The sequence below is a fragment of the Galeopterus variegatus genome, unplaced genomic scaffold, assembly GCF_000696425.1.
Source record: "Galeopterus variegatus unplaced genomic scaffold, G_variegatus-3.0.2 Scaffold7405, whole genome shotgun sequence".
NCBI classification, from domain to species: Eukaryota; Metazoa; Chordata; class Mammalia; order Dermoptera; family Cynocephalidae; genus Galeopterus; species Galeopterus variegatus.
This window is the reverse complement of record NW_007733516.1, coordinates 68,161-94,468: the sequence shown is the minus strand read 5'-3', so window position 1 is coordinate 94,468 and position 26,308 is coordinate 68,161. Positions and strand designations below refer to the sequence as shown.

The 26,308-nt window shown below is 56.9% G+C and overlaps 1 protein-coding gene across 1 annotated transcript in view; it reads left to right on the top strand.

Annotated features, from left to right (window-relative positions):
- HSPG2 (heparan sulfate proteoglycan 2) overlaps positions 1 to 26,308 on the top strand; it is a 77,627-nt gene that overhangs the window by 9,908 nt on the left and 41,411 nt on the right. The window contains exons 4-35 of the mRNA XM_008591921.1: positions 3,338 to 3,473; positions 3,974 to 4,018; positions 9,172 to 9,281; positions 9,365 to 9,423; positions 9,715 to 9,875; positions 11,478 to 11,606; positions 11,888 to 12,124; positions 12,214 to 12,333; positions 12,536 to 12,667; positions 12,838 to 12,982; positions 13,067 to 13,218; positions 13,314 to 13,460; positions 16,019 to 16,182; positions 16,718 to 16,897; positions 16,994 to 17,190; positions 17,303 to 17,450; positions 18,098 to 18,225; positions 18,669 to 18,755; positions 18,836 to 18,894; positions 19,039 to 19,106; positions 19,998 to 20,138; positions 20,252 to 20,428; positions 20,621 to 20,800; positions 20,882 to 21,000; positions 21,563 to 21,674; positions 21,844 to 21,957; positions 22,254 to 22,381; positions 22,758 to 22,844; positions 23,333 to 23,382; positions 23,690 to 23,784; positions 24,012 to 24,152; positions 24,479 to 24,670. Of these exons, the coding sequence (XP_008590143.1) occupies positions 3,338 to 3,473; positions 3,974 to 4,018; positions 9,172 to 9,281; positions 9,365 to 9,423; positions 9,715 to 9,875; positions 11,478 to 11,606; positions 11,888 to 12,124; positions 12,214 to 12,333; positions 12,536 to 12,667; positions 12,838 to 12,982; positions 13,067 to 13,218; positions 13,314 to 13,460; positions 16,019 to 16,182; positions 16,718 to 16,897; positions 16,994 to 17,190; positions 17,303 to 17,450; positions 18,098 to 18,225; positions 18,669 to 18,755; positions 18,836 to 18,894; positions 19,039 to 19,106; positions 19,998 to 20,138; positions 20,252 to 20,428; positions 20,621 to 20,800; positions 20,882 to 21,000; positions 21,563 to 21,674; positions 21,844 to 21,957; positions 22,254 to 22,381; positions 22,758 to 22,844; positions 23,333 to 23,382; positions 23,690 to 23,784; positions 24,012 to 24,152; positions 24,479 to 24,670 (4,140 nt within the window). The remainder of the gene's footprint in view (positions 1 to 3,337; positions 3,474 to 3,973; positions 4,019 to 9,171; positions 9,282 to 9,364; positions 9,424 to 9,714; positions 9,876 to 11,477; positions 11,607 to 11,887; positions 12,125 to 12,213; positions 12,334 to 12,535; positions 12,668 to 12,837; positions 12,983 to 13,066; positions 13,219 to 13,313; positions 13,461 to 16,018; positions 16,183 to 16,717; positions 16,898 to 16,993; positions 17,191 to 17,302; positions 17,451 to 18,097; positions 18,226 to 18,668; positions 18,756 to 18,835; positions 18,895 to 19,038; positions 19,107 to 19,997; positions 20,139 to 20,251; positions 20,429 to 20,620; positions 20,801 to 20,881; positions 21,001 to 21,562; positions 21,675 to 21,843; positions 21,958 to 22,253; positions 22,382 to 22,757; positions 22,845 to 23,332; positions 23,383 to 23,689; positions 23,785 to 24,011; positions 24,153 to 24,478; positions 24,671 to 26,308) is intronic.

Below are 26,308 nucleotides of genomic sequence, written 5' to 3'. Positions count from 1 at the left end.
AGCCCATTCCACACCCTTGGTCACAGAGGCAGGGTGGCCCAGTGGAAGATTTTAGGCATTGGAGCCAGATACCACACTCCAAATCCCAGCTCTACCATGTGCTAGCTTCAAGCACATCACCTGCCTCTCTCTGCTAATTTCTCCTCTTTCTGGTGGGGTCGTTTACCACCTACAACCTGGATTAGGAGTGCCTGGCGTGTAGTAAGTGCTCAATAAAATTTAGCTCTTATTATTCCCCAAGTAGATCCTGGACTTCCCAGGTCTGGATCCAAGTTCCCTTCCATGGTCAAGTCTCAAGCTCCTTTTGCTGTCTGTGGGAGCCTCTTTCCTATCTAGAGATCCATCTCCCCTCCAAGATGTGAATATGGCACTGGAACCTTTTGATCTTCAGCTTTCTACAAGTGAGCGTCTGTTCCTGCTGTCTTCTCTCTTGCTACAGGCCCTGATTTGACCCTGCATCCGTGGATCCTGGGAGGGGTCTACAAGCAGGGGCAGGCTGGCATACAGAAGAGTCTGTTCCCTGGGGTTCTCCGTGTGGGGAGGACTTCTGTCCAGGCCTCAACATGCTCTGGATTCTCTCCCCTCTCACAGCAGATGTGTGTTCCTGGCATTTTTTCCATGTTGAGTCTCACTTTGCTATTTCCTGTCCGGTTCCAAGCCCCCTGGCTCCTCCCTCCCTGGGAAAAGCACCAGACCTTGCTTACCACCAGGGTTTCCCTTTCCAGACAGCAGTGTCTACAGTGTCTAGGGGGTACCAGGAATCTCTGTGACCCATGCGTGCCTTCCATAGCCTTGGTTTCATGGGGAGGGGGTGGGAGTGGCAGTCATACAGAGCCTTTCCCAGGTGGGAGGTTGTAAGCCTGTCCCCTCGAACCTCCTCTGCTCAGAGTCAGTGCTCCTGCACCAGCCCTAGCCTCATACTCCCCTAGGGTCCATCAGGGCCTGCTTAAGACCCACCCTCCAGCCAGTAGGAACGTTGCCCTATATCCCTACCCAGGGAAGGAGGCAGAACTCTTGGTAGGGGGCTGGTCTTGTGATTCTTAACCAGTGGCTGTCAGAATCTCCAGGCATGCACAATATAACCGTCCTGCCTGGGAAGGGAGAACCTGACTCAGTGGCTCTGAAAAGGGGCCCAGGAATCTGTGTTTCTCACCCATTCCTAGAGGTTCTAAAGCATACTCCTGGATGCAGACCCTGTGGGCATGGCTTAGAAATCTGCTGGTCACCAGTCAGGACAGGGATGGGCACTTGTGCAGAGGGAGAGGATGGGAGAGAAGGACCAGGAGGTGGTATTTGCCCATGGAGTGTTGGGGGAAGGGGCATTAGGCCACAGCAGGGAATAAGTTGTGGGCAGTGCAGACCTTACCCAAGGCTTGGTAGCACTGCAAACAATGATGACCAAATGGCACCCAGCCCCTGCCCCAGGGTGCTCACAGCCTAGGCAGAAGGATGTATATAGACTGCGTGGGGGTGGGTGGCACCTCCAAAGCAAGTGATCTTCAGGAAGCTGCTGGAATTAATAGGGGATGACATTTTTGTCCATTCATTCATTCATTCAACTATTTATTGAACACAGGGTGCTGAAGAGACAGAGATGAATTAATCACAGCCCCTAACTTCAAGGTGCTTTCATTCCAATGGAGATACAGACAATAACAGTGTGAGCCCAGGAGAGCCCAGAACCCAGCCTGGGGGTAGAGGTGACTATGGAGGTCAAGAAGTCAGGACAGTGTCTCCCAGAGGAGATTATCTCTTTAGTCGTCTTCATTGAGGTGTAAATCACACAAAATAAAATGTACCTGTTTTAAGCATAGAATTCAATAATGAGAATGAAACATATACACCTAGAGAACCATCACCCCGAAAGGTTTCCTTGTGCCCCTTCCCAGTCATTCCTAGCCTGCCCCTGGTCCCAGGTAACTACTGGTCTTTCTGTCTCTATAGATTAGACTTTTCCCCCTAGAGTTTCCTCTAAATGGACTCCTATGTCTTGTAGTCTTCTGTATCTGGCTTCTTTCACTCAGCATGATGTGTTTGAGTCACCCACCTGGCTGTGCTTATCAGTCATTCGTTCCTTTTTACGACTAAGTCGTTAGAAATGATGTTTGAGCTGGATTTTGGAGCATGGGTTGGAGTTAGCCCAATAAACAGGGAGGAAGGGACTGGCTTGAGAAGAGGCCGGAGGCATGAGGGACGTGGACTGTGTGGAGGCGGGGGGTGCGGAGGAAAGTGGGGGTTGGCTGTCTCCTCTTTTTTCCCTCCTGCTGGGGCCTCACCACCTTGTCTAGCCGGTGGGTTTGGTTTTCACAAGGGAGACTATTTCCTTCTGACCAGGCTAGGGAGGGCAGGGCCTGAGGCCCTCATGCCAGGCCATCTGGGGCTGGACATGCCTTTGGGGCCTCAGTGAATCTGTGCATGTTTGTGCTTGCAGGCTCCGGGGCCCCTTGGGGCTGCGCTGGGTTTGTTTTCCTCTGCTACCTGGTAAAACTCTTTTCGAAAAATCTCGATCTTGTGTAAGGGGCAAGAAGCATTCCTTGCTCTCACCCACACCTGAGAAAGAAGCAGGTGTTATAGCTGCTAGGGCCCTTCTGCAGCCCCTGTGCAGGACAGGAGCCTTAGGTGGAGCTTGTGCTGGGCTCACTGGTAGCCTGGGGTCACGTGGGGTGACACCATGCCTGTCCTGCCCCCATTCAGCCCAGCTGCTGGGCCCCACCCCCCACACTGGGCCTCAGATGAGACTGTCAGTACAGCTGCCAGAGCTTATTCTCCAACGCAGTGGAAGTCACTGCCTGTGTCCTGGAGATTTGGAGGCTAGACTGAGGCAGAAAGAGGTGGCCAAGATGGCTGGGGCGGAGCTGCTGCTGGAGGCAACAGCTTTGGTCGATTCATCCTCAGTTTCTGCCTGTGTCCCCTTCCATGCTGACCCTGGATACCCTTCCACCTGCCCATGTCCACCATCTCTGCTGGCCCAGGCCCCTCCTTATCAGTGTGTGTCCCCATTTACTCACTCATGTCCTGGATGTCCCTTGCTTTCTCCAAAGGAAGAGGAGTGTCATGTACCAAAGTGATTTAAATTTTATTGTCTGCTCTATTTGAGGATTCATTCAGAATTTGCAGGGCTGTGCTCTGAGGCCTCCAGGAGCCAATGAGATTTGGGGAAACTGAGACAAAAACAGTGGTTCAGTCCCAGCCCAGCTCTCTTAGCCAGAGAAAATCTAGTTTAACCACTGGGGGGATTTGAGGTGAGACTCTGGGCCCTTGTTGAAGTGAGGGGGAGGGCCCTGGGCTTGGCAGGAGCTGGAGAGTGTGACTTAATCAGCCATGTCATCTCCCACAGGTGACCCTTGGGCTGAGAGCGTACGATGGCTTGTCTCTGCCGGAGGACACGGAGACCGGCACAATGGGCCGGGCTGGCTGGAGCTATTCATACCTTTCCGACGACGAGGACTTGCTGGCTGACGATGCCTCAGGAGGTGAGCCACGGTTCCCATGCTGGCGTGAAGGGGCAAGGGGTGGAGTCGTGGTTCTGCCCACTGGTCCTTAAAGAGGCCCTAGGAAGTTGGCCCAAGGTGGCACCTCAGGAGACAGGCTCTGTGTTTCCTGAGCCCTGGTCCCTGACCAGGACTGACGGCAGTGGTCGGCGATGCACAGCCTGGGATGACTGCCCACCCCTCTACCCCATCTCCTCCTTGTCCTCGTCTGGAGGCCAGTCTGACCTGACCTCTCCCACTCCAGCCATTGGACAGATCATTAAGCCCCGGAGTTTGGGGCCTCAGTCCACACCCTCTCTGCTGGAGGCTTCCAAGCTGACTTTTACAGGCCAGCCCTCCCTAGGCATAGAGGAGGAGGGTAACCACTTGTCTTTTCATGACCTTTCCCCACTGTGTGCCAGGTGTCCAGAGCAGTGTCTGACACCCAGTAGGTGCTCAGCAAGTATTTGTCGTTGCTCAATAAGTCCCTTTTTTGTTTGCAGATGGCCTGGGCAGTGGGGATCTGGGCAGCGGTGACTTCCAGATGGGTAAGTGGCTGAGGGCATCCGGCAGGTTTCCATCCTGCCCTCCAGGGAAGCCCAGAGCAGGTCTCCCAGCCACACAGCTCCATCTCCTGAGCCTCAGGTGCTCCTTGTGCCTGCCTGGGGGGTGTACTGCAAGGAGGAATGAGGGTACTCTCTTACCTGCTGAATGACAGTTGTGTGGACTGGCTGGCAGGCCCCTGGAAGGTGGGGATGGCCAGATTTTTGCTTGCCTGTGTCATAGGCACAAGGCTCAGGGCAGTGGACAGAAAAAGCCCAGTTCTGATGGGGAACGAAAACCAGCCAGTGCTCAGCATTCAAAGCAAACTTCTCACCTCCCACGGCAGCTCAGCTGTCCAGTCCTTCCCCTCCTTGGGAATGGTTGCTACTGGGCAGGGGTGGGCAGAAGAGAGGGGCCTCTGTGAAGAAATAGGGCATTCAGGCAGGCCAACAGAGCTGGCAGGAACAGAATCAGCCTCACCCTGGACTTGGGAGAGAACCCTGCCTTAGGGTGGGTCACCTGCTGGAAGCCAAGGGCTCCTGGCTTGGGAAGGAGAGCTGGGGTTTTGTAGAGGGAGAGGAGTCAGGCCTCCATTGGCTGCCCACCCTTGGATTCTGGGCAGGGAAGGAACTAGCCTGTGACAAGACCCAGCAGCTCCACAGGGTTCCAACTGTCCTCTCTGGAAGCCAGCGCCTGGGACACTCTGTGATCAGGGCTAAGGATGGAGCAGGGGCTCAGCTCAGGCAGGGGGGCTGGTCCCTTAGTAGCCTGGTCCTGACCGCAACTTCCTGGTGCTTGGACTTGGACTCTGCCTGAAGTTTTTCCACGGGTAGGTCTCTGCAGGGTACAGCATGCTTGGGAGTGGGGTGAGGCCTGGGAGTGGGAGTGTCAGGTGGGCCCCACATACACACACCACATCCCTTAATGGCCTGTGCTGATGTATCCCTGGGAGCTGCCTCTTGCCAAGCCAGGCCTGCCTGTGAGGCCCCAGTCTAGTCCACCCTGTCCATTCAGAAACAGCTCTGCCCCTCCCATGGGGCTGCCCACTGCGGCCACCCTCCCTCACTGAGTAGTCCTTGCCAGCCCACCTGTCCTCCCTGAGAAGCAGCTGTGAGGGCAGTGGAGCGGGGGACAAGGAACAGCAGAACAGCAGCTGGGGAGGGCCCAAGACCAGGGCCGGTGCCCTTCCTTGTGAGTGAGCCGACCTGTGGGAAGAGGCAGAGCCTTAGACCTCCAGGCCCAAACCCTGGCACCAGCTGCTGCCCTTGGGGCAGGTCCAGGCAGCTGGGCTGCTTCTCAGCCTGGGAGGCACAGGGGTGTCTCCCTGATGCTCAGGATCTCAGTGTGCCCACTTCAGCCTTCCCCAAGGGCAGCGCCCTCCCTGCTCTGATAGGCAAGGGCCATCCTGACTGTGACAGGCCATGCCTGGGCTGTGCCCCTGACCCTGGCCCCACCCCGAGCCCTGGAATCATGGCTCTTCCCCTCTCCGCTTCCCTCAGGCCGGCTGGGGCTCCCCTGGCTCTGCCCCCCCATGTGCCAGCACCCCTCCTGGCAGCCCCTGGCTCTGCCCCCCCCACCCAGTTTCTCTCCGTCTTCTGACCTGACTCTGTCTTCTCCGCGCTTGTCTGTCCTGCTCCCACCCCTGCATCCACGTCTCCTCCCTGCCTCGGGCTGTCCCTTTCCTACTCTTCATATCTCTGTCTCTGTCGGTGCCTCCTCCCTCTGGCTCAGTACGTCCGCCCCCCTTTGACTCGCGTCTCTGCCTCCATCTTTCCTGCTCTCCCTCTGCCTTTGTGTTCCCCTCTGTCTCACCTTCTCTCCCTCTCACTCTCCCCCACTTTCTCTCCTTGTCTCTGTCTCTCATTTCCTCCCTCTGTCTCTGTCTCTCTATCTCCTTGCTGTCTCTGTCCCCCCTCACTGCCCTCTCTCCGTCTCCACTCCGAAGGCTCGGGGCCACCCTGGGCTGCCCTCCTGTGGCTGTCACTTTGGTCTCGGAGCCTGAGGAGGAGTCTCCTCGGCAAGTGCCCCAGGCCGGGCCAGCTGGGGATGCTTCTGCGTCTGCCTCCCTCCCGTCCTCTCTCTCGCTCTTCCTTTTCTCTTCTTTCTCCCTGTTCTCTTCCTCTCCAACCTGCGCTTTGCCATGAGTTGCACAGGAGGCTCAGAGGCACCTCCCTTCAGAGTCCAGTGGCCAGTCACTGCCCCTGCCCCGCTGGTTCCACCTTTATCAGGCCCTGTCTGGGCTCACGGATCTAAACACAGTGGGCTGGGACCCTGGCACTCTTCCCCACAGGGGTGCTGGTGGGTAGGGGTGGGTGCAGCAGTCCTGGACTATAAGGCCCTGAAGTCTGGAGGCAGCTGTGTCCACCCCAGGACAGGCTGATCCCAGGCCCCCACCCAAGGGACCCAGAAGGACCCAGGGCTGGAGATTGGGGGTGTGCGTATGTGGGGGGAGTTCTGCTGAGCAGAGATGTGCATTGGGAATTGGTAGGGTAGCCTGCTCAGGGGTAGGGGTGGTCAGAGGTGCATCCCCACCCCACCCTGGGTGCAGCACATCTATGGGCCTGCCTCTCCTCCAGCCTTGGGCTCCAAGTGAAGTCTCCAGCTAGGGTCAGAAGGAGAGCCAGGAGGAGAGGCTGGTACCCCCAAGCAGCCTCACCCCTGCTAGCTGCTCCAGCACCCTCAGCTCTAGGGGCTGCTTCCTGAAACAGACATGCTTCACCTTCCGCCTCAACCCTCAGGCACTGGCTGCACAGGGAGGCTGCTCAGGGTGGTGGACAGAGGGTGCTTGCCCTGACCTGCTCCTGGTCTGGAACAACGAAGCGGGGTGGGGTCAGGCTGGAAGGTCCGTGCCCTTCCCAGGCCCTAGTAGAAAGGGGCTTTGTGGAGCTCCAGTCCCCTCCCCTGGGAGCGGGCACATTCCTGGGCAGAGGCCCGGCCTCCTCACCCGTGCTGGGCCGTGGGGCTGAGGCCATGGCCAGGGTGGGGGGACTCTCAATAGGCCTCTGTGCTGGCTCACAAGGGGCCTCTGTGGCCGAGCTCATGGCCTCCCCACTCCAGCCTCCGAGCCCCACCCAGCCAGCACCCAGGAGCGCAGCTCAGCCCAGCCTGGGCCCTGTAGTTCAGGACAGGTGGCACTGCCTTCCCAAGCCCCCTCTGGTTGTAAGAGCCCATTCCTGCACCTTGCACCATCCTCGCCCCCCAGGGCTTCTTAGCACGAGCCACAGAGGGAGAAGGTCCTGGCTCGGGGGCGTGTGCACCTGTGGGCCTGATGCATGGAGAGTAAAGTGGAAGGAAGACAGGCCTGGCAGTCAGCACAGCCCGTGCCACTCCCTGCTCTGCCACCTACATGCTGTCTGTCATCTCTCTCAGCCCACTTCTGCCTCAGGGACTTTGCACTCACTCTTCTCTCAAGCACCAGCTGGCATATGGTAGGCCCTCAATATAGATTTGTTAAGGAAATGAATGCCTTTCCCAGATGGGAAATCCATTCCTCAGGTTTGTTGTAAAAGCCAGAGATAATAACTTACGGCCAACCCTGTGGCCCTACTATGCTTCAGGCACTGTTGTAAGTACTTACCGTTTATTAACTTATTTAATCCTCATGACAGACAGCCTTGGGGGTGTGTGGGGACGACTACTATCCCCATTTTACAGATGAGGAAACTGAGGCTCAGAGCAGTTAAGTGCTTGCCCAAAGTCACACGGCTGTAAGTGGTGGTTTTGCTCCTGGGGCTGGGCTTTTAACTGCTAAGCTGTGCTGCGTTTCATATAATGACAGCTCACAGGATATTGCTCCTGCTCTGTGCCAGGCTATGTTCTAGGCACTTCATACCTATTTTAAACTCATTTGTAACTCATATCAACTTGTTATTTATAAGTTACACCTTAATTCATGAACATTATGAGATTTAATGCATCAAAAATATCTTGTACATCATAGGTGCTCCAGAAATGATCGAGTGTATGCGTGTCTGTACACCAGTCTGTGAATGTGATCGGGAGTGTGTGTACACCAGTTTGTGCATGCTGTAGGTATATGATATGAATTGATTCAGCCAGTGTTTATTCAGCATCTCCTACCTGCCTGCCTCTGGGTGTATGTATGTGTGTGTACATACACATATATGATTCACTGGCAGCTCATATTTGTGTTCATAGCATATATGAGCTCATGAGCATTATGAAATGTGATGAGTATAAAATGTCCTGTAGATAGTAGGTGCTTAAGAAACAATAGTTGTGTGTGTACACTCACCAGCTCACCAGTCTGATGTGAATTTATTCAGACATTGCTTATAAAGCACCTAGTGTGTGCCACGTGCTATGAAAGCCCTGGAGATATGGGTGAATGAGACCCGGGGTCCGTCCCCCCCCACATCAATTTAAGTCTGGTGGTGGAAAGAGAAAGATGCCAACAGCCTCTCATTCTCATGCGTTTGCCCAGTGCCAGGGGCTGCACATGAGCATGGGGAGCTGGTGCCATAAGCATGGTGTTATTTACTGCTCGCAGCAACCACTGTCGTAAATGCAATTAATGTCCCCATTTTAACTGAGGAGGAAACAGAAGCTCAGTGAGGTGAGGTCAGTGCCTGAGGTGTGGCTGACCCAGAGCCCCTGACTGTTACTGTGATGCTCTGGGGTCCATGTGGAACCAGCAGGAGATAATGTGGTGCAGGTGGAAGGCGCTCTGCTGGGGGAAGCAGAGGCACCGGGGAGCCCAAGGAGGGGTCTGTAACCCAGCCAGGGCAGTTCAGGCAGTCTTCTTGGAGGAGGTGGTGGCTGTGTCCTGAGGGATGAGTAGGAACTGGCCAGGGAAGGCTGGCAAAGCATGTTTTGGTCATACACGAGTAATTCCCGTGCCAGGCCAGCCTTCTCTAGAAGCCACCCCTCTCGTCCAGCCTTCCCCTGAGCCGCTGGGAGTCCCTCCTGCACCATCACTTGTTTTCTAGGTCAGGCTATTTCCCTGTTAGTTGAAGCCCTTCATTCAAGTTGGGGCCTCAGCTTTGGCCCTGGACAGGCCAGCCAGAGCCCCTACGGCATGTGCTCATTGGGGCAGTGCTGGGCATAGCTGTGGGGCCATCTCCATTGGTCCAGCTGCCTGAGGCCACCACATGCCAGGCTGGGCCCCTCACTATGACACCTCCTCCCTTTTCCACAGTTTATTTCCGGGCCCTGGTAAATTTCACTCACTCCATTGAGTACAGCCCTCGGCTGGAGGATGCGGGCTCCACGGAGTTCCGAGAGGTGTCTGAGGCTGTGGTAGACACGGTGAGGTGGAGGGGGTGTGGTGGGGCAGGACTGGGGATGGGGCGAAGGTATCTGGCGGCTGATGGTGCTGTGTCCTTCCCCAGCTGGAGTCAGAGTACTTGAAGATTCCTGGAGACCAAGTTGTCAGCGTGGTGTTCATCAAGTGAGAAAGGTCCCCCTGGGTATGGTGAGGGACTGGAGGGTAACCTGGAGGGGGCTGACCAGGATAGGAAAGAAGTCTGGGTACCAGGAGGGGAGGCAGGAAAGTCCTAATGGCATGAATCGTTATTGGTGGAATCGGGAATTGGTAGGGGGGTAATTTGGACCTTAAATCACCCTGTTCTGGGTACAGGCTATCCAGGAACAGGGCCTGAGCATCGGGGTAGAGGCCTCATGGAGGAGCTGAGAGCACAGAAGTCTTTCTCACCGTGCTCCCTGCCCATCCCGTCCCTAGGGAGCTGGACGGCTGGGTCTTTGTGGAGCTGGATGTGGGCTCGGAAGGGAATGCGGACGGAGCTCAGATTCAGGAGGTGCTGCACACGGTTATCTCCAGTGGCTCCATTGCCTCCTACATCACCTCTCCCCAGGGATTCCAGTTCCGACGCCTGGGCACAGGTGAGCCTGTTCTGGGACCTGGGGTCCCCTCCTCTACCTTCTCAGACTCATGTGGGTTCCCTTTCACTATCTCCACCGTGGGCTGTCCTAGCTTGGGCTTGCACACCCCCAGGAACAGGGATCTCACTACCTCCTGAGTCTGCCCATCAATCTTTATGTGTTCTTTGCTTGGATAGAGCACAAACTGTTTCCTCTAACATGTGCCCATTAGACCCAATTTCTGCTCTCTCTAGACCTCTCTACATTGACAATAGGTAGTAATTTTTTTCTTCATACGGTCTTTCAAGTCCAGAACACTTTTTGCATTTAATAATAACCAACAACTGTTTACTGAGCACTGACCGTATGCTGGGCACTCTGCCAATGCTCTTATATCCAGCCTCCTATTCAGTCTTCACAGCAATTCCTATGAAGTAGATCTTAATTCCTCTTACTTTACAAATGAGGGAACTGAGTCCCAGGAAGGAAACATAGCTTGTCCAAATTCAGATAGACACATAGTGGAAAAGCCAGAATTTAAACCAAATCCTGTGTCTTTGCTGGTCTTACCAGAACCTGTGAAGAGATGAGAAAAGGATGAGAAACTGGGGCTGAGGACAGGAAACTGACTCCAGGTCACACAGCTGTTAGGTGCAAAGGCCTGGCCTTCGTGTTGTGCTCGACACAGATTTCTTTTCACCCTCTGTCTCCTGTTGTGACCCCCTGAGTTTTTTCTTCTCTGGGGCGAACAGTGCTAGTCCATTCCTCACAGGCTGTAGTTCTCAGCCCCGGCTTCAGCTCAGTTCCCCCTCTGTGGGGAGACTCCAACACCTCACCATCCCTGACCCAGTGGAGCCCAGAATGGAACAAACTCCATCCCCACCATGGTGTAGCCCCATCAGGAAAAAAATAGTGAAACAATCACCTCCCTTGCTGTGCAACTAAAACCTCAGTTAATACACCCACAGATCCTGCTTGCTCTTTTGGCGTCCCCAGGCCCAGGTCTAAAGATTGCTGAGGGTTCTCTTCTCCCACTTTCCAATGAATTCTCCTGACCAGGGGTGGTGGGATGGGCCTGGCTCAGCCCTGCAGCCCTCAGCTCCCAGGTCCCAGGTGGGACAGCTGCTGACCACACCTTCCTTTCCAGCACAGACCCCCCCGGCCCCCCTGGCCGCTGTGGCGGTCGCAGTGACACCAGGTGAGAGTGTGGGCCAGGCCCTGGCCCAGCCGGGTACCTAGAGAAGTCAGCGGATGGAGGGGAGGAAGGGCAAGATGGCTGGGCAGGGCCACAGGCCGCCCTTCTCACCTCCTTCTTTGTCCTCGCTGGGCCAGGCCACAGCCTGCGTGTGCGTGGTGTGGTGGTTGCACGTGTGTGGCATGTCAACCGTGTGTGGGGTCTGTAAGGGGTGGGAGAGGCCACTGCCACATGTTCCGTGTCCCACGTGTCCACGTGTGCTGTGGGTGTGTGTCCACCACGTGCTGCTTGCCCTCACTGTGTCTGCCGGAAACCAAGTGGCCTGACACAGGGCACTGAAGCCCCTCACAGCCTGCAGTGCCTGTGCTGTCCATCCCACCCTCCAGCCGTCCCCCACCTGTACTTCTGACTCCCTCTAACCCCCACAGTGCCCCAGTTCCCGAGGGTCTGCACCGAGGCTGAATTTGCCTGCCATAGCCATAATGAGTGTGTGGCCCTGGAGTACCGCTGTGACCGGCGGCCTGACTGCAGGGACATGTCCGATGAGCTCAATTGTGGTAAGGGGCTGTCTAGGGGCACAAGTGGCCTGTGGACAACTGGGGAGGGCCAGGGTACTATGCCAGGGTCTCGGAGTCAATTGGGGCTGTGAGGGTTGGCTGAGGCAGAGGGGTCTGAGGGAGGTGGGCAGGGGCGCAGGAAGGGTGCTCACAGTCAGGGATGGGGGTGCCAAACGTGACAGGGAGCCTTCTTGAGGGGTACAGGGGGCCTGGGGCATGTGGGGGACAAGGTGTGAGGAGCCACCCCTTCCTGCCAAACACCAAGTGAGTTCTGTCCACAGAGGAGCCAATCCCGGAGGTCAGCTATGTACCACCCATTCCGGTGGTGACAACACCTTTACCGCCCCGGCCAGAGGCAACCACTACACGACAGCCACCAAGTCTGTTCCCTAGTCTGGGCAGGCCTGTGCCCTGTGGGCCCCACGAGGCCACGTGTCACAGCGGGCACTGCATCCCCAAGGACTACCTCTGTGATGGGCAGGAGGACTGCAGGGACGGCAGTGACGAGCTGGACTGTGGTAGGCACCAGGCAAGGGGTAGGTGGGGGTGCAAGAGAGGGGGAGCTGGGCAGGGGAGGGGGCTGCTGAATCCTGCCTGCTCCACCCAGGTCCCACCCCACCCTGTGAGCCCAACGAGTTCCCCTGCGGAAATGGGCACTGTGCCCTCAAGCTGTGGCGCTGTGACGGCGACTTCGACTGTGAGGACCGCACTGATGAGGCCAACTGCCGTGAGTGCCACCTGGTGCCTCACCCTGCCCAGGCCATTTGCTCCTACTAGGGCAGCTGTGGGTGAAGTGGGAGAGATGAGAGAGTGCCCGGGTGACACCTGGGGGAAATGGACAGGATTGGCCGTTGGAGGAAGGTAGGGAATGGGGGTGGTCCTCCCTGGGGGCAGGGCCCCGTGCCCACACCACCTGGCTCTGTTCCCAGCTGCCAAGCGCCCTGAGGAGGTGTGCGGGCCCACGCAGTTCCGCTGTGTCTCCACGAACACGTGCATCCCGGCCAGTTTCCACTGTGACGAGGAGAGCGACTGTCCTGACCGCAGCGACGAGTTTGGCTGCAGTGAGCAGGCAGCTGGGGGCGAGATGCGGGTGCCAGCCCTGGGCTGGGTTCTGGGTGCTTCTCTCCAGTCTCTGCCTTTAGTCTTTTCCCACCTGGCTCCTCAGATCCCTTCCCGCCGTTCCTCCTTCCTTAACCCCTCAGACCCTTCACTCCTGCTCTGGTCTCCCCAGTGCCCCCACAGGTGGTGACCCCTCCCCAGGAGTCACTCCAGGCTTCCCGGGGCCAGACGGTGACCTTCACCTGTGTAGCCATCGGTGTCCCCACCCCCATCATCAACTGGAGGCTCAACTGGGGCCACATCCCCTCTCATCCTAGGTGGGTCTCTGGGTCCAGGGGACAGGGGAAGGTGGGAGAGCCTGGGCAAGTGGCTTGACCCATCACTGTCTTTGGGCCCACCAGGGTGACAATGACCAGCGAGGGGGGCCGTGGCACGCTGACCATTCGTGACGTGAAGGAGGCAGACCAGGGTGCCTACACCTGTGAGGCCATGAATGCACGTGGCATGGTGTTTGGCATTCCTGATGGCGTCCTGGAGCTCATCCCTCAGCGAGGTACAGCTCACTGGTCAGGTGGGCACCGGGCATGGGGTGCAGCCAGGGCTGCCTGTCAGTGGCTGACTGAAGCCACCTTCCATGCTGCCCAGCAGGTCCCTGCCCTGATGGGCACTTCTACCTGGAGCACAGCGCCTCCTGTCTGCCCTGCTTCTGCTTCGGTGTCACCAGCGTGTGCCAGAGCAGCCACCGCTTCTGGGACCAGATCCACTTGCGCTTCGACCAGCCCAATGACTTCAAGGGTGTGTTGGTGGGTGGGCGGGCAGAACAGCATGCATTGGACAGATGGGGGCCAGGGCACGGGGAGGGACACATGATTGCTGAAGAAACTCTGAGCCCTGTAAGAAAAACATTTCTGGGGAAAACAAACATTTTTAGCAAAAGCCAGATCCACACTTGATACTTGGCTGCTTTAGTTTATGAAGAGGATGTGGTCTGGAGCCAGATTCCTGGTTCAAATCCTGATTCTGACACATACTGCCTGTGTGCCCTTGCTCAAGTTTCTTGCTATCTTGTGTCTCAGTTTTCTCACCTATAAAATGGGGATGAAGGGCCGGCCCATGGCTCACTCGGGAGAGTGCGGTGCTGATAACACCAAGGCCACGGGTTCAGATCCCATATAGGGATGGCCGGTTCGCTCACTTGGGTGAGCGTGGTGCTGACAACACCAAGTCAAGGGTTAAGATCCCCTTACCGGTCATCTTTTAAAATAAATAAATAAAATAAAATAAGATAAAATGGGGATGAAATAAAAACTACCTCCTAGATTTTCTTAAGGACTTAATGGATTAATGTGTGTAAGCCACTCAGAATGGCACTTGGTCCGTGGTGAGTGCTCAGTAGGTATTTGCCAATGTCATCATCATTATCATCATCCCTATTCTGGGAGACTGAGAGGTGCCAGTGTCCCCACAGCATAAGAGCCCAAGCTTTGGCCTATCCTTAGCCTGGGGCTGACCTCCTGATGCTCCGCTTATTGTCTGGGTGACTTTGGGAAAGTCTCTTGGCTTTTCTGGGACCAAGCACAAAGGCAGGCAGTTGGACTCAGCTCTCTCTGGCTTCGAGAGGCAGGATGGCAGGGCACAAGAACATGAGCCCTGACATCGGATACACCTAGGTTCACGTCCCAGCTCTGTCATTTCCCACCTGCCACCAGGCAGCCCTCCTCTTGCTGCGCCCATCTCTGCATCCCAGGATTAAGTACGTCCAGAGTGCTCAGCTCCTTACACAGAACACCCTCGGCAAATATTGCCTGTCATGCCCCCTTATTGCTTGAGGAACCATGAAGTGACTGTACAAACTTAGTTACCTTCCCAAGTTGTCCTCCAGTATATTTAGAGTTCTAATGGCTGTGGCCACCAACTGTGAGCACACAGTTGGCACTGAGGCATGACACGGATAGTCACTGAGCAGCCAATAATCCTTGCAAGGTCAGGGCTGTTCTTACAGTTTTAAGATGAGACCCCCGAGTCTCTGAGAAGTCGTGGGGCTTCCCTGGGGTCACACAACTGTTTACAGGCAGAGCCAGAATCTGGGTCTGTCTGACTGGAGTGTGGATGGTCAGGGGGGCAGGGGGATACCAGGGTGAGCATGTGGCCTGTCTGTGGATTGTAGCCAGGATAGAGGGTGCCTGCAAACATCCCTGGAAGCAGAGGAGGAAGCCAGGCCTGGAGTGGTGGAGCCTGGACTTGGGAGCTGTGTGTGGTCGTTCTGCAGATGAGGGGCTGACTCCTCCATGGTGGCAGGGATGATGTTCAGGGTTGAGGGGAGAAGCTATTAGACTTAGGGTAAAGAAGATCTTTCTAAGAGCCAAAACTGTCCAGATCAAGGGTTCAGATCCCCATACCCACCAGCCGCAAAAAAAAAGAAAAAGAAAAAACTGTCCAGAAGTAATGAGCTTCCCATCCCTTCGACCTGTGCCATCCAGTGTGGTGGTCACCAGCCATGTTTAATTTAAATATTTAGATTTAAATAAAGTAATTCAGTTCCTCAGCCGCACTAGTCACATCTCAGATGCTCCGTAGTCACATGTAGCTAGTGGGTACCGTATTGGAGTGCACAGATACAGAACATTTCCATTATCACAGAAAGTTCTGTTGGATGGGGCTGCCCTAGAGGTCTGGGAGGATGCTGTGGAGGGAATTCCTGTGTGTGTGCACGCGTGTGTGTGCGTGAGCCCGTGTGTGTAGGAGTGTTGGACTAGATGGTCTGTCGTAACAGCAGCCACGATAAGAGCCAGTGTTTTTTGAACACTTCCTTTGTGCCAGTGCCCGTTTTAAGCATCATGTATCGCTTTGCTTGTTTTACCTTTCTACTAGCTGAGGCAGGGCACTTTTAGCATCATTTGCCAGATAGGGAAACACATCCGGAGCACGGTGGAGCCAGGACTCGGGCTCCTGTTCTTTAGCCCTGTGTGGCTCTCTCCTACCCCCCACGCCCACCCCAGGGCTGATCCAACCCTGACAGTCCATGGATCCTTAGCAAGCAAGAAGCTCTGGGAAGTCCTGCTTCAAGGAATCCTCCTGACCTTCCTTTGACCCTGTGGTTCCCAAATGGTTCCCAGCCGTCATTCCACAGCATTGGCTTTCCCCAGAGTATGCTTTGAGAAATGCTGCTCCAAAACTTTGGGAGGAAAAAAAAACAACTTTGCTTTTGCTTAACTTCAGAAGAGAGACCAAAGTTTTCTCTAAATCACATTTCTTCAAAAACTTTCCCTTCTTTCTGGTTTACCAACCCTCAGGGCGGGTGTCTCAGGCAGGCGCAGACTAAGGTCCTTACTCTTCCCTTTTGCTACCCACAGGTGTGAACGTGACGATGCCTGCACAGCCCGGCATGCCACCCCTCTCCTCCACCCAGCTGCAGATTGACACTGCCCTGCAGGAGTTCCAGCTGGTCGACCTGTCCCGCCGCTTTCTCGTCCATGAGTCTTTCTGGGCTCTGCCCGAGCAGTTCTTGGGCAACAAGGTGAGGGGAGAGGGCTGAGCCCCTCCTCTCATGCTCAGAGTCTGCTTGGACTGCATTTGCCCTGCAGCTGGTGGGCAGCAGGGCAGACTCAGCTCTGGGGGAAAAGTGGTGTCCTGCCTCAGCACAGACCTCTGTGGGCAGTGGCTCGTTCATTCAGGGTAGCATCTTTGCCTACCACTCTTGGCTTGAGAACTCTTACTCAGCCTTTGGGAAGAGCTGGCACTCCCTCCTGCTGGGAGCCTTCCCTGACTACTCCCCGACACCTGTGCTGGGTTCAGTGCCCCCCCCCCCACTCTGGCCTCTCTGGGCACCTTTTGCACAGCAAAGGTGCGTGGACTGAGCACCCCATAGGCCAAGCCTGAGGCTCACGCATCTTGGTTTCCCTGTGCCCACCTCAGTGCCAGGCATACAGTGAGCATCAGGCAGACAGAATGAGGGAGGAGCTGGAAGACTACACATGGCTGTTCGTGGCAGGCACAGTGGGCATCAGGCACACCTGTAGCTGCCCTGCCCTGATCTGCCCTGTCTTGGCCAGGTGGACTCCTATGGTGGCTCCCTGCACTACAAGGTGCGCTATGAGCTGGCACGTGGCACGTTGGAGCCAGTGCAGCGGCCAGATGTGGTCCTCGTGGGTGCTGGATATCGCCTACTCTCCCGAGGCCACACGCCCACCCAGCCCGGTACTGTGAACCAGCGCCAGGTCAAGTTCTCTGAGGTGGGTGGCACCCGAAACCTTAGTACTGTGGGTGATGGTGGATGCAGGCTGGGTAGGCACTGATGTGTGACCACCCCCACCTTCGCTCACACCCAGGAGCACTGGGTCCACGAGTCAGGCCGGCCGGTGCAGCGGGCAGAGATGCTTCAGGTGCTGCAGAGCCTGGAGGCTGTGCTCATCCAGACGGTGTACAACACCAAGATGGCCAGTGTGGGGCTGAGCGACATCACCATGGATACCACTGTCACCCACACCACAAGCCATGGCCGTGCCCACAGCGTGGAGGAGTGCAGGTGCCTTCCTGCCCCAGCAGGACTGGGGACCACAGAGACCCTGGCAAGGATAGAGGAGAAACAGCAGGGTCTCACAGTTTCTGCAGCCACCCCCTTGGTCCTGTCCCTACAGATGCCCCATTGGCTATTCTGGCTTGTCCTGTGAGAGTTGTGATGCCCACTTCACCCGGGTGCCTGGTGGACCCTACCTGGGGACCTGCTCTGGCTGCAGTTGCAATGGCCATGCCAGCTCGTGTGACCCTGTGTATGGCCACTGCCTGGTGAGTAGTGCCAGCTAGCACTTGGACACTGGAGAGGGGTAGGGGGTATGGGCAGGGTGTGACAATCTCTTGTGTGCATAAACTTAGCTCAAGACTCCAGAATGACTGCCATGGCTGCCAAACAAGCCTCTGGATGCATTAATAGAGATATAGTGTCCAAACAAGGGAGGTGAAGGTCTTATTCTCTTCCACCATGGTTAGACTAATTGTGGAGAGTGGGAAGGGGCCTAGATATCATACTTATTTCTTAGGAATAGTGGAGAGAGCTGGGATTGAGGAGCCGACAGAAGAGAAGGCTCAAGCCGGGCAGAACTATTATCACCAAATCCCTGAAAAGCTGTCAGGGGTAGAAGGAACGGACTCCGGAGGGTAGAACTGGTCAGCAGGTGCAGATTGGAAGAGGGCAGCGGGTTTAGGTCAGTACAAAGCAGGTGTTTGGGACCGTCTATGGGACAGGCTGCCGTGTGAGGTGATGAGCTCCCTGTCATCAGTGAGAGGGTGCAGCCAGATGCTCCCCTGTCTGCAGAGCTGGAGTGACTTCAGCATGATGGGGGAGGCTGAGCCAGATGGCCTCCATGGCCCGCCCGGTGCCCATCTGGCCCAGTTCTTCTCTGCAGAGCCTGAGCCACTCCCCGCTCTTCCTCCAGAATTGCCAGCACAACACAGAGGGGCCGCAGTGCAACAAGTGCAAGGCTGGCTTCTTTGGGGACGCCACAAAGGCCACAGCCACTGCGTGCCGGCCCTGCCCCTGCCCGTACATCGATGCCTCCCGCAGGTCAGACCCAGCTCAGGGTGGGGCAGACTGGGCGGGTGGCGTGGGCAGAGCAACAGGCTGGGGCATGCTCTGGGCACAGAGTTGGGAGACCTGGATTCAAAACCCACCTGGGGCTGGCTGGTCAGCTCAGTTGCTTGGAGTGTGGTGTTATAACACCAAGGTCAAGGGTTTGGATTCCTGTACCACCCAGACATCAAAAATAAAGGGGGAAATGAGCCAAACCCAACCCAGTCACTAAGTTGTGCATTGCTCCCTGACCTCTGCAGGCCTCAGTTTCCTTTTCCGTGTAATGGCCCCATCTGTCTTCCTACAGTTGCTATGAGGCTATAGACCAAGACCAGGTGGGCAGGGAGACAGTCATGCCTCCCAGCATCCTCCGTCCTTGTAGACAGCAGTCATTTCCCAGGGTGGGAGTGTAAGCCCTGCCCACTTGATATCCACAGATTCTCAGACACTTGCTTCCTGGACACAGATGGCCAAGCCACGTGTGATGCATGTGCCCCAGGCTACACAGGCCGCCGCTGTGAGAGGTGAGGGAGGGGGCTGGGGGAGGCAGGCTGTACTGGGTGGGGACATGGAGGTGTTGCTAACAGCCTCCTCTCTCCCCAAGCTGTGTCCCCGGATATGAGGGCAACCCCATCCAGCCAGGTGGAAAGTGCAGGCCCACCAGTGAGTACCACAGTCAACATCCCCTGTCACCTCCCTGGGCTGCCTATGATCCTTGGGGAGCCGCCCCACTCTGTTCCTCTGTCTGCCCAGACTGCATCTATCCCATTCCCGCCTGCCCTGCCAATTCCCTTTTTGTGCCCTCAGACCAGGAGATCGTGCGCTGTGATGAGCGAGGCAGCACAGGCACCTCTGGGGAGGTCTGCCATTGTAAGGTATGCATTGCCAACCCTGCCTACCCCAGGGCCTGGCCCCAGCACCACAGCTGGGAGAGGGAGGAAGGAGACTCCATCTTATCCACAGCTCCTTGGCCAGTGGGCGGTGGTCTAGTGGGAGGCCGATGGGCCTGGCTGGCCAGTCTTCTGTACCATGAGAGGTGGCCTGGCATTGGGAAGGAGCACTGGTTAGGGAGTCAGATGACCTGAGTTCAAGTCCCAGTCATCCTTTGTGTGACTGTTATATCTGCACTGTACCTTTGCTGTTACCATGCTTTGTCAGTTCTCACGTTGACACGATGGTGTAGGTATTAGCATTCCCAATTTGTGGATGAGGATGTAGAGGCTCAGAGAAGGGAGATCATTTGCATTAAGACTAGGAGAATCAAGCATCAGTAGAAAAAAGAACTGAACAGATTTTGGGGTCAGGCACTCCTGATCTTAAATCCCAGAGTGGAGGAGCAAGCTGAGTGACCTTGTGCAAGTCATTTCATATCCCTGAGCCTCAGTTTCCTCACGGGAAGGATGGAGATATCACCTACCTCTCGAGGTACTTAGGGAAGTTAAATGAGGTGGTGGTTGAAACTAGCACAGTGCATAAAACACTGCATTAATGGTAGCAATAATTATTTTAATCAAGTTGCTATATTCCAAATCTAAATTTATTTGCAAGCACCCTGGCAGCCAAAGAGAAAAAAGAAAGATGTTTGCATAAGTTCCCATTAATTGGGATTATGGTTCAGATGATGGTGACGCCTCATACATGTGCTCTTTTCATGGCTCCCTGGGCCTTGGGTCCCCCCCCCCCCCAGACTGTGGGTGGATTCAGGCGGAAGCCCCAGGCAGCCCCTCCCGTGGGCTATCCTGCAGCTCCCAGCTCTGTGCCTGCAGAACAACGTGGTGGGACGCCTGTGCAATGAGTGTGCCGATGGCTCTTTCCACCTGAGTACCCAGAACCCCGACGGCTGCCTTAGGTGCTTCTGCATGGGTGTCAGCCGCCAGTGTACCAGCTCCTCCTGGCGCCGCGCCCAGGTAACAATGCGAGGTGGGCGGCAGGTGGGCAGGACTGCTGAGCCCAGGGCTGGATGGACCCAGCACCAGTCCCAGGCCACGGCCCCCATCCTGGCCCTTTCTCCCCCTCCCAGGTGCACGGGACCTCTGAGGAGCCCAACCAGTTCAGCCTGACCAACACCGCAGGCACCCACACCACCAGCGCGGGCATCTCATCGCCCATACCTGGGGAACTGGCTTTCTCCTCCTTCCATAGCCTCCTATCTGGACCCTACTTCTGGACCCTCCCTGCGCGCTTCCGGGGGGACAAGGTAGGCCAGGGGTGGTAGGAAGGGAACGGGAACGCCAGGCAGCGGGACCAGCACAGGCAAAGGCTTGGAAGCTGGAGTGTCATGGTGCCTTTGGAGAATAGTGAGGTACTCTGCATAGAAGAGGTGACTGGAGCAGCGACAGTGCCCGACTATGGGGGCCTCCACTGAGTAACTGTCCACCCTGCGTCCCAGGTGACCTCTTATGGAGGAGAGCTGCGCTTCACAGTGACCCAGCAGCCCCAGCCTGGCTCCACGCCCCTGCATGGGCAGCCCCTGGTGGTACTGCAGGGCAACGGCATCGTCCTGGAGCACCACACCTCCCAGGAGCCCAGCCCCGGCCAGCCCAGCAGCTTCAGTGTGCCGTTCCGGGAGGTGAGCAGCACCATCCCCTCCTCTCAGGGGTGTCACCACCCCAGGATGTCAGCGGTTGAGCATGTGTCCTTTCCTTGGCAGCAAGCATGGCAGCGTCCTGACGGGCAGCCGGCCACAAGAGAGCACCTGCTAATGGCGCTGGCGGGCATCGATACCCTCCTGATCCGGGCATCCTACACCCAGCAGCAAGCTGAGAGCAGGTGTCTGGGGCCAGGGCAGGAGAGCAGGAGCAGGAGATTATAATAGTGCTCCCTCACAGGGCTTGTCTTAGGTCAGGCTCCCTAGAAGCAGAGCCAGAGATGGGGACCGAGGTGCATGTGATCCACGAGGATAATCTGTAAGGGAAGGAGGGACTCAGGAGGGGAAGGGGCTGGACGAGGCTGCGCTGCCAGGTCAGGTCCACCTCCACCTCATCTCCTGGGGAGCTCTGGAGAGTAGATCACCTGCAGAGTCACCTGACTTTGAGGCAAAAGGGCTTTTGTACCCTGTGTCAGCCTATCATTGGTCATCCGGGGGGAGCGGGGTGGTGTAACTTCTGTGGGTGAGGAAGGGTGACCCCCGGAGAAAGTTGCAGATATTAGCCATAAGCCACAGCTCTGGCAGCAGCTAGGGGATGGGCGCCCCAGTCAGGAACTTGGGCAGGGCCCCAGCAGCCTCATGGCAGGGCTGTAGGGAGGACTGATAAGATAATCGGAGCATAGGAGTCCAGGCATGCCTGGTACAGAGCGAGCACTCATTCACAATGGGTCTCATCACACCCAGGGTCTCTGGCATCAGCATGGATGTGGCTGTGCCTGAGGACACCGGCCAAGACCCTGCACTAGAAGTGGAGCAGTGTACCTGCCCTCCCGGGTACCGTGGCCCATCCTGCCAGGTGAGTCCTGGGCACCACCCACCTGTCCAGCCGGCCCCTTCATGGTGCTCCAGACTCCTCCTCTTGTAGCTCCCCCACATCCCCAGGCTCACCCCAGCCCCCCAGTACCCCCTGCACAGAAGGGGCCCTGTCTAGGAAACCCCTCCCACTGCCATTTTCCTGCCCCCAGGACTGTGACACAGGCTACACACGTATGCCCAGTGGCCTCTACCTGGGCACCTGCGAACGCTGCAGCTGCCATGGCCACACCGAGGTCTGCGAGCCAGAAACAGGTGTCTGCCAGGTGAGTCCTGCCCTCCTTCTTTTTTTTTAGCTTTTTGTCTTTTTTACTGACCGGTAATGGGATCGCAACCCTCAGTGTCACGCCCGTACCGGGGACCAGCAACGGGATCGCAACCCTCGGTGTTGCGCCCGCACCGCGCTCAACCAGAGAGCGGGAACCGGTCTCCACATGCCGCCGCGCTCCCAGGCGGTGCACTCTCCAGTGCGCCACTGGGCCGGCCCTGCCCTCCTTCTTCTGCACCACTGGGATCTGTGGCCTCCAGGGGCCCAGCCTCAACCCGCACTCTGCCCCTCCAGGGCTGCCAGCACCACACTGAGGGCCCTCGGTGTGAGCAGTGCCAGCCAGGATACTATGGGGACGCCCAGCAGGGGACGCCGCAGGACTGCCAGCCGTGCCCGTGCTATGGAGCCCCTGTTGCAGGCCAGTACGTTCAGTACCTGCCTGTACCTGCCCTTCTCTGAAACATCCGCCTCCCCTTCCCACACTCCCTTCTTCCCGGGCTCTGAGAGGCAGTGGTTAAATCCTGGCCTTACCGCTTCTTGGGTGTGTCACTTGGTGTAAGATACACTTCACTTTCAGGGCCTTGACTGCCTCCTCTGTGAAATGGGGACAGCGCACCCACCTCAGCCCTTGTGTGTGAATTGCATGAGGCGGTGCCTGGCACACAGCGGGCACCCAAAACACGTTAGGTTGCTGGTGCGGCCTTCCCTTCCCTTCCCTTCTCCCCAGTCCTGAAGGAGGATGGGGGAGAAGCGGGAGCTGATGCCTTTCTGACTGGAAATGTGCCCCCACACTCTCAGGGCTGCCCACACTTGCTTTCTGGACACAGATGGCCACCCCACCTGTGACACCTGCTCCCCCAGCCACAGTGGGCGTCACTGTGAGAGGTGAGGCAGGTGGCAGGGAGGGTGGGGGCATGCGGGAGGGGCTGCCCAGGAATCCTGGGCCCAGGTGAGGCCCTCCTGACCCAGAGAAACCAGGAACTCTGACCTTATACAGGCCCTAGGAGACAGTGGTCGGCTCTAGCCTGGCGTTCAAGACCCTCAGACATCCTGGCTCACAGTTAACCTCCAACCCCCAGCACTCCCTGCCCCAGCCAGGCCAGGGTCTTCCCACAAAACCCCTCATTCTTGCTGAAGGTCCTAGGTTCAAGGCCTGATCATGCCAACTCACTGACTCTGTGGTCCAGGGCACGTCCCTGCTCTTCTCCCACCTATTTCCCTATCTGTAAAATAGGAGAGTTAGGCTGATTGGTTTCTTCCAGCGACATGAGGTCATAGAATTCATTCCAGGGCCCCCAAGACAATCCTGGGCTCACAGCAGGCTCTCCAGCACACTGAGGTCTGTCCTCCAAACTGTTGCTTTCTCTCTGCAGGTGCGCCCCGGGTTACCATGGCAACCCCAGCCAGGGCCAGCCATGCCGAAGTGAGTAGAGTTGGGGAGGTTGTTCGGGTCGGGCTACCCAGTCTCCCCCAGGGTGGAGCTAGGACAGAGCTTTTGTTCCTCTTGTGACCCGGGGCAAGTGGCTTTACCTTTCTGAGCCTCAGCTTCTTCATCTGTAAAATGGGGATAGGAATAGGCCATGCCCACCTAGAGGGCTGTTGTGAGAGTATGGTGCCCACATCAGGAATAAGCGCTCCCTCTGAGAGCTGGGTTGGGTGCTCAGAGTGGTAGGAGTGGGGGTGCTTGGTGGAGGGTTTCAGGCTCCAGCTGTGGCTTCCCTCCCCCTCAGGAGATGGCCAGGTGCCAGAGCCGGTAGGCTGCGGCTGTGACCCCCAGGGCAGCGTCAGCAGCCTGTGTGACTCTGCTGGCCAGTGCCAGTGCAAGGTCAGTCCCAATCCCTGCCCTCCACAAGGCCCACTCTGTGCCGCTGCCTGGGGCCTGGTGGGAAATCAGGCAGCGTCTGACTGCTGAGGCCTGGCATGCGGGTGGGGGCGGGGGCTGCCCAGAACCGCCGGAAGTGGCTGGGGAGGCTGGACCCAGAGGCTGTGGGGGTGCAGGAAACCTCTCCCCACCGAGTTCCCTGCACTCATCTCCGCATCCATCCACCCCAGGCCCAGGTGGAAGGCCTGACCTGCAGCCATTGCCGGCCCCACCACTTCCACCTGAGCAGCAGCAACCCTGACGGCTGCCTGCCCTGCTTCTGCATGGGCGTCACCCAGCAGTGCGCCAGCTCTTCCTACACCCGCCACCTGGTAGGAGCCTGTGCTGCCCCAGCACTGGGCGGGTCCTGCTCCCTGCCACTCCCTGGCTCCCCGTGGGGCAAGTCAGGAGCCTGGCCCCAGCAGCGTCCCCATCACCTGAGGATGTCCATCCCCAGGCCCCCATCATTCCCATCTCAGCACTGAGCCCAGCGACCCTCCCCACCCCTTCCAGTGCTTCCCATTCCCCATGATTTCTCTCCCAGTCCTGATCCCAGCATGCCCTGGTTACTTATCCTAATGCCCTCCCATGCCCCATCCCCCACCAAGGTGTCCAGCCCAGGGCCCGGGCTGATACCCCATTCTCCTTCGCCTGCCAGATCTCCACCCAATTTGCCCCTGGGGACTTCCAGGGCTTTGCCCTGGTGAACCCACAGCGGAACAGCCGCCTGACAGGAGGCTTCACCGTGGAGCCCGTGCTCGAGGGTGCCCAACTCTCTTTTGGCAACTTCGCTCACCTCGGCCAGGAGTCCTTCTACTGGCAGCTGCCGGAGACGTACCAGGGAGACAAGGTGTGATGTTAGAGGGGGCGGCAAGCCTTCCCCGAGCACCAGCTCTGAGCCAAGCCCTGCTGAGCACCGGGGTCAGTGGTGACACAGACGAGAGTTACCTCTGAGCAGCCTCAGCTGGTGGGCAGGCATCTGCCACTTGCTGCTGCATCGTGGTTAAGCATGTGGCTTTGGGGTCCGATAGCTGACACTTTCTGGTAAAGCTCATCGCCATGGTGGCTGGGAGGATAGGACATCGTGCCTCGCACATAGCAAGTGCTCAGCTGTTAGTGATTATCAGTTTTCATGCAGTTATTCAACAAGCAGGTCCTGGGTGAGGCTGTCGAAACACAAGAACAAATGAGAGTTTCAGTTTCATTCATTTGCTACTCAAAATTCACTCACTACACTACTGGCTCTGTGCTTGGTGTTGGGTGTAACAATTTTTTTTTTCTTTTGCTAACAGTTCTTGTTATAGGTCATATTTATTGAGCTCTCATTGTGTGCTAGGCATTGTTCCAAGCACTTTTACATGTCACAGATCATAACTGCATGAGCCAGGTACTGCTCCTGCCCTATTTCATAAATGAGGAAACTAAGGCAAGCGAAGTTAGGTAACTCACCTAAAGTCCCACAGCTAGTAGGTGGCAATGCTGGAATTCAAGCCCACGTCAGAGGCCACCCTTAAAATACGAAACTAGCGGTCCGCTCACTGGTTGAGTGCGGTGCGGGCGCGACACCGAGGGTTGCGATCCCGTTACCGGTCACGAAAAAAGACAAAAAAGGAAAAAAAAAAAAAAACGAAACTAGTCAGATGAACATATCTTTGCTACTCCAGAATGTGGTCTGTTGGGAAGGTGACGGTGGTGTTGTGAGGGGCAGGGTCTTAGGGTCTCAGACTCCAGGGCAGCCTTCCCAGACGTGCTCCTTGAGCAATCACAGCCACCTCCTGGTACCCATGGAAAGTGGGTCTTGGTACAGGAGTCTCCTGCTGGCTGAAGCCAGTGCTCAAGCATCCCTGTTCCTGGGATAGAGCCAGGTACCCCAGCCCTCTCCCAGGGCAGACTGCCTTCTGGTCACTTCCTGCTTCTTGGGCTCCTCCTCCCCTGGCCTTTCTGCTGCCCTGTCCTGCAGCTCTCAGCCCTTTCTCTGTCTCCTCTCCTGGCATCTACCCATGCCCCACAGAAGGAGGCATACTTTGCACGGCTGCACCGGGCTCACCAGGTAAGCCTTTCGGGAGTGGTGTGAGGCTGGTGTGACACAGGCATGGTGTGTCCTCAGATGCCCTGAGCTCTGCGTGGGGAGATGCCCAGTGCCCAAGGCTATGTAGGGTCTGCATGAACCCAGGCAGTGCCCGACAGCCCCCTGGGGCAGGCCACTGCTGTGCCTAAGCCCTGCCATTCCAGGGGTCAGAGCCAGAAGGGGCTGTGCCTCACCTCGCCTCACCTACTCTGTGGTCTGCTCCTGGTGCCAATGTCTGAAGTCAGAATGGTGACCAAGGCTGCAGGGAAATGAACTCGATGCCAGTCCCCATAACTGGCCACTAGATACACCCTGGCACTGCTTCCCAAGCAACTGCCATTAACCCCCTGTGGGCACATGCAGCCTGGAGTGGGGAGCATGCATCTTTCTCTGGTCAATGTGGGCCTTTCTGACCACCAT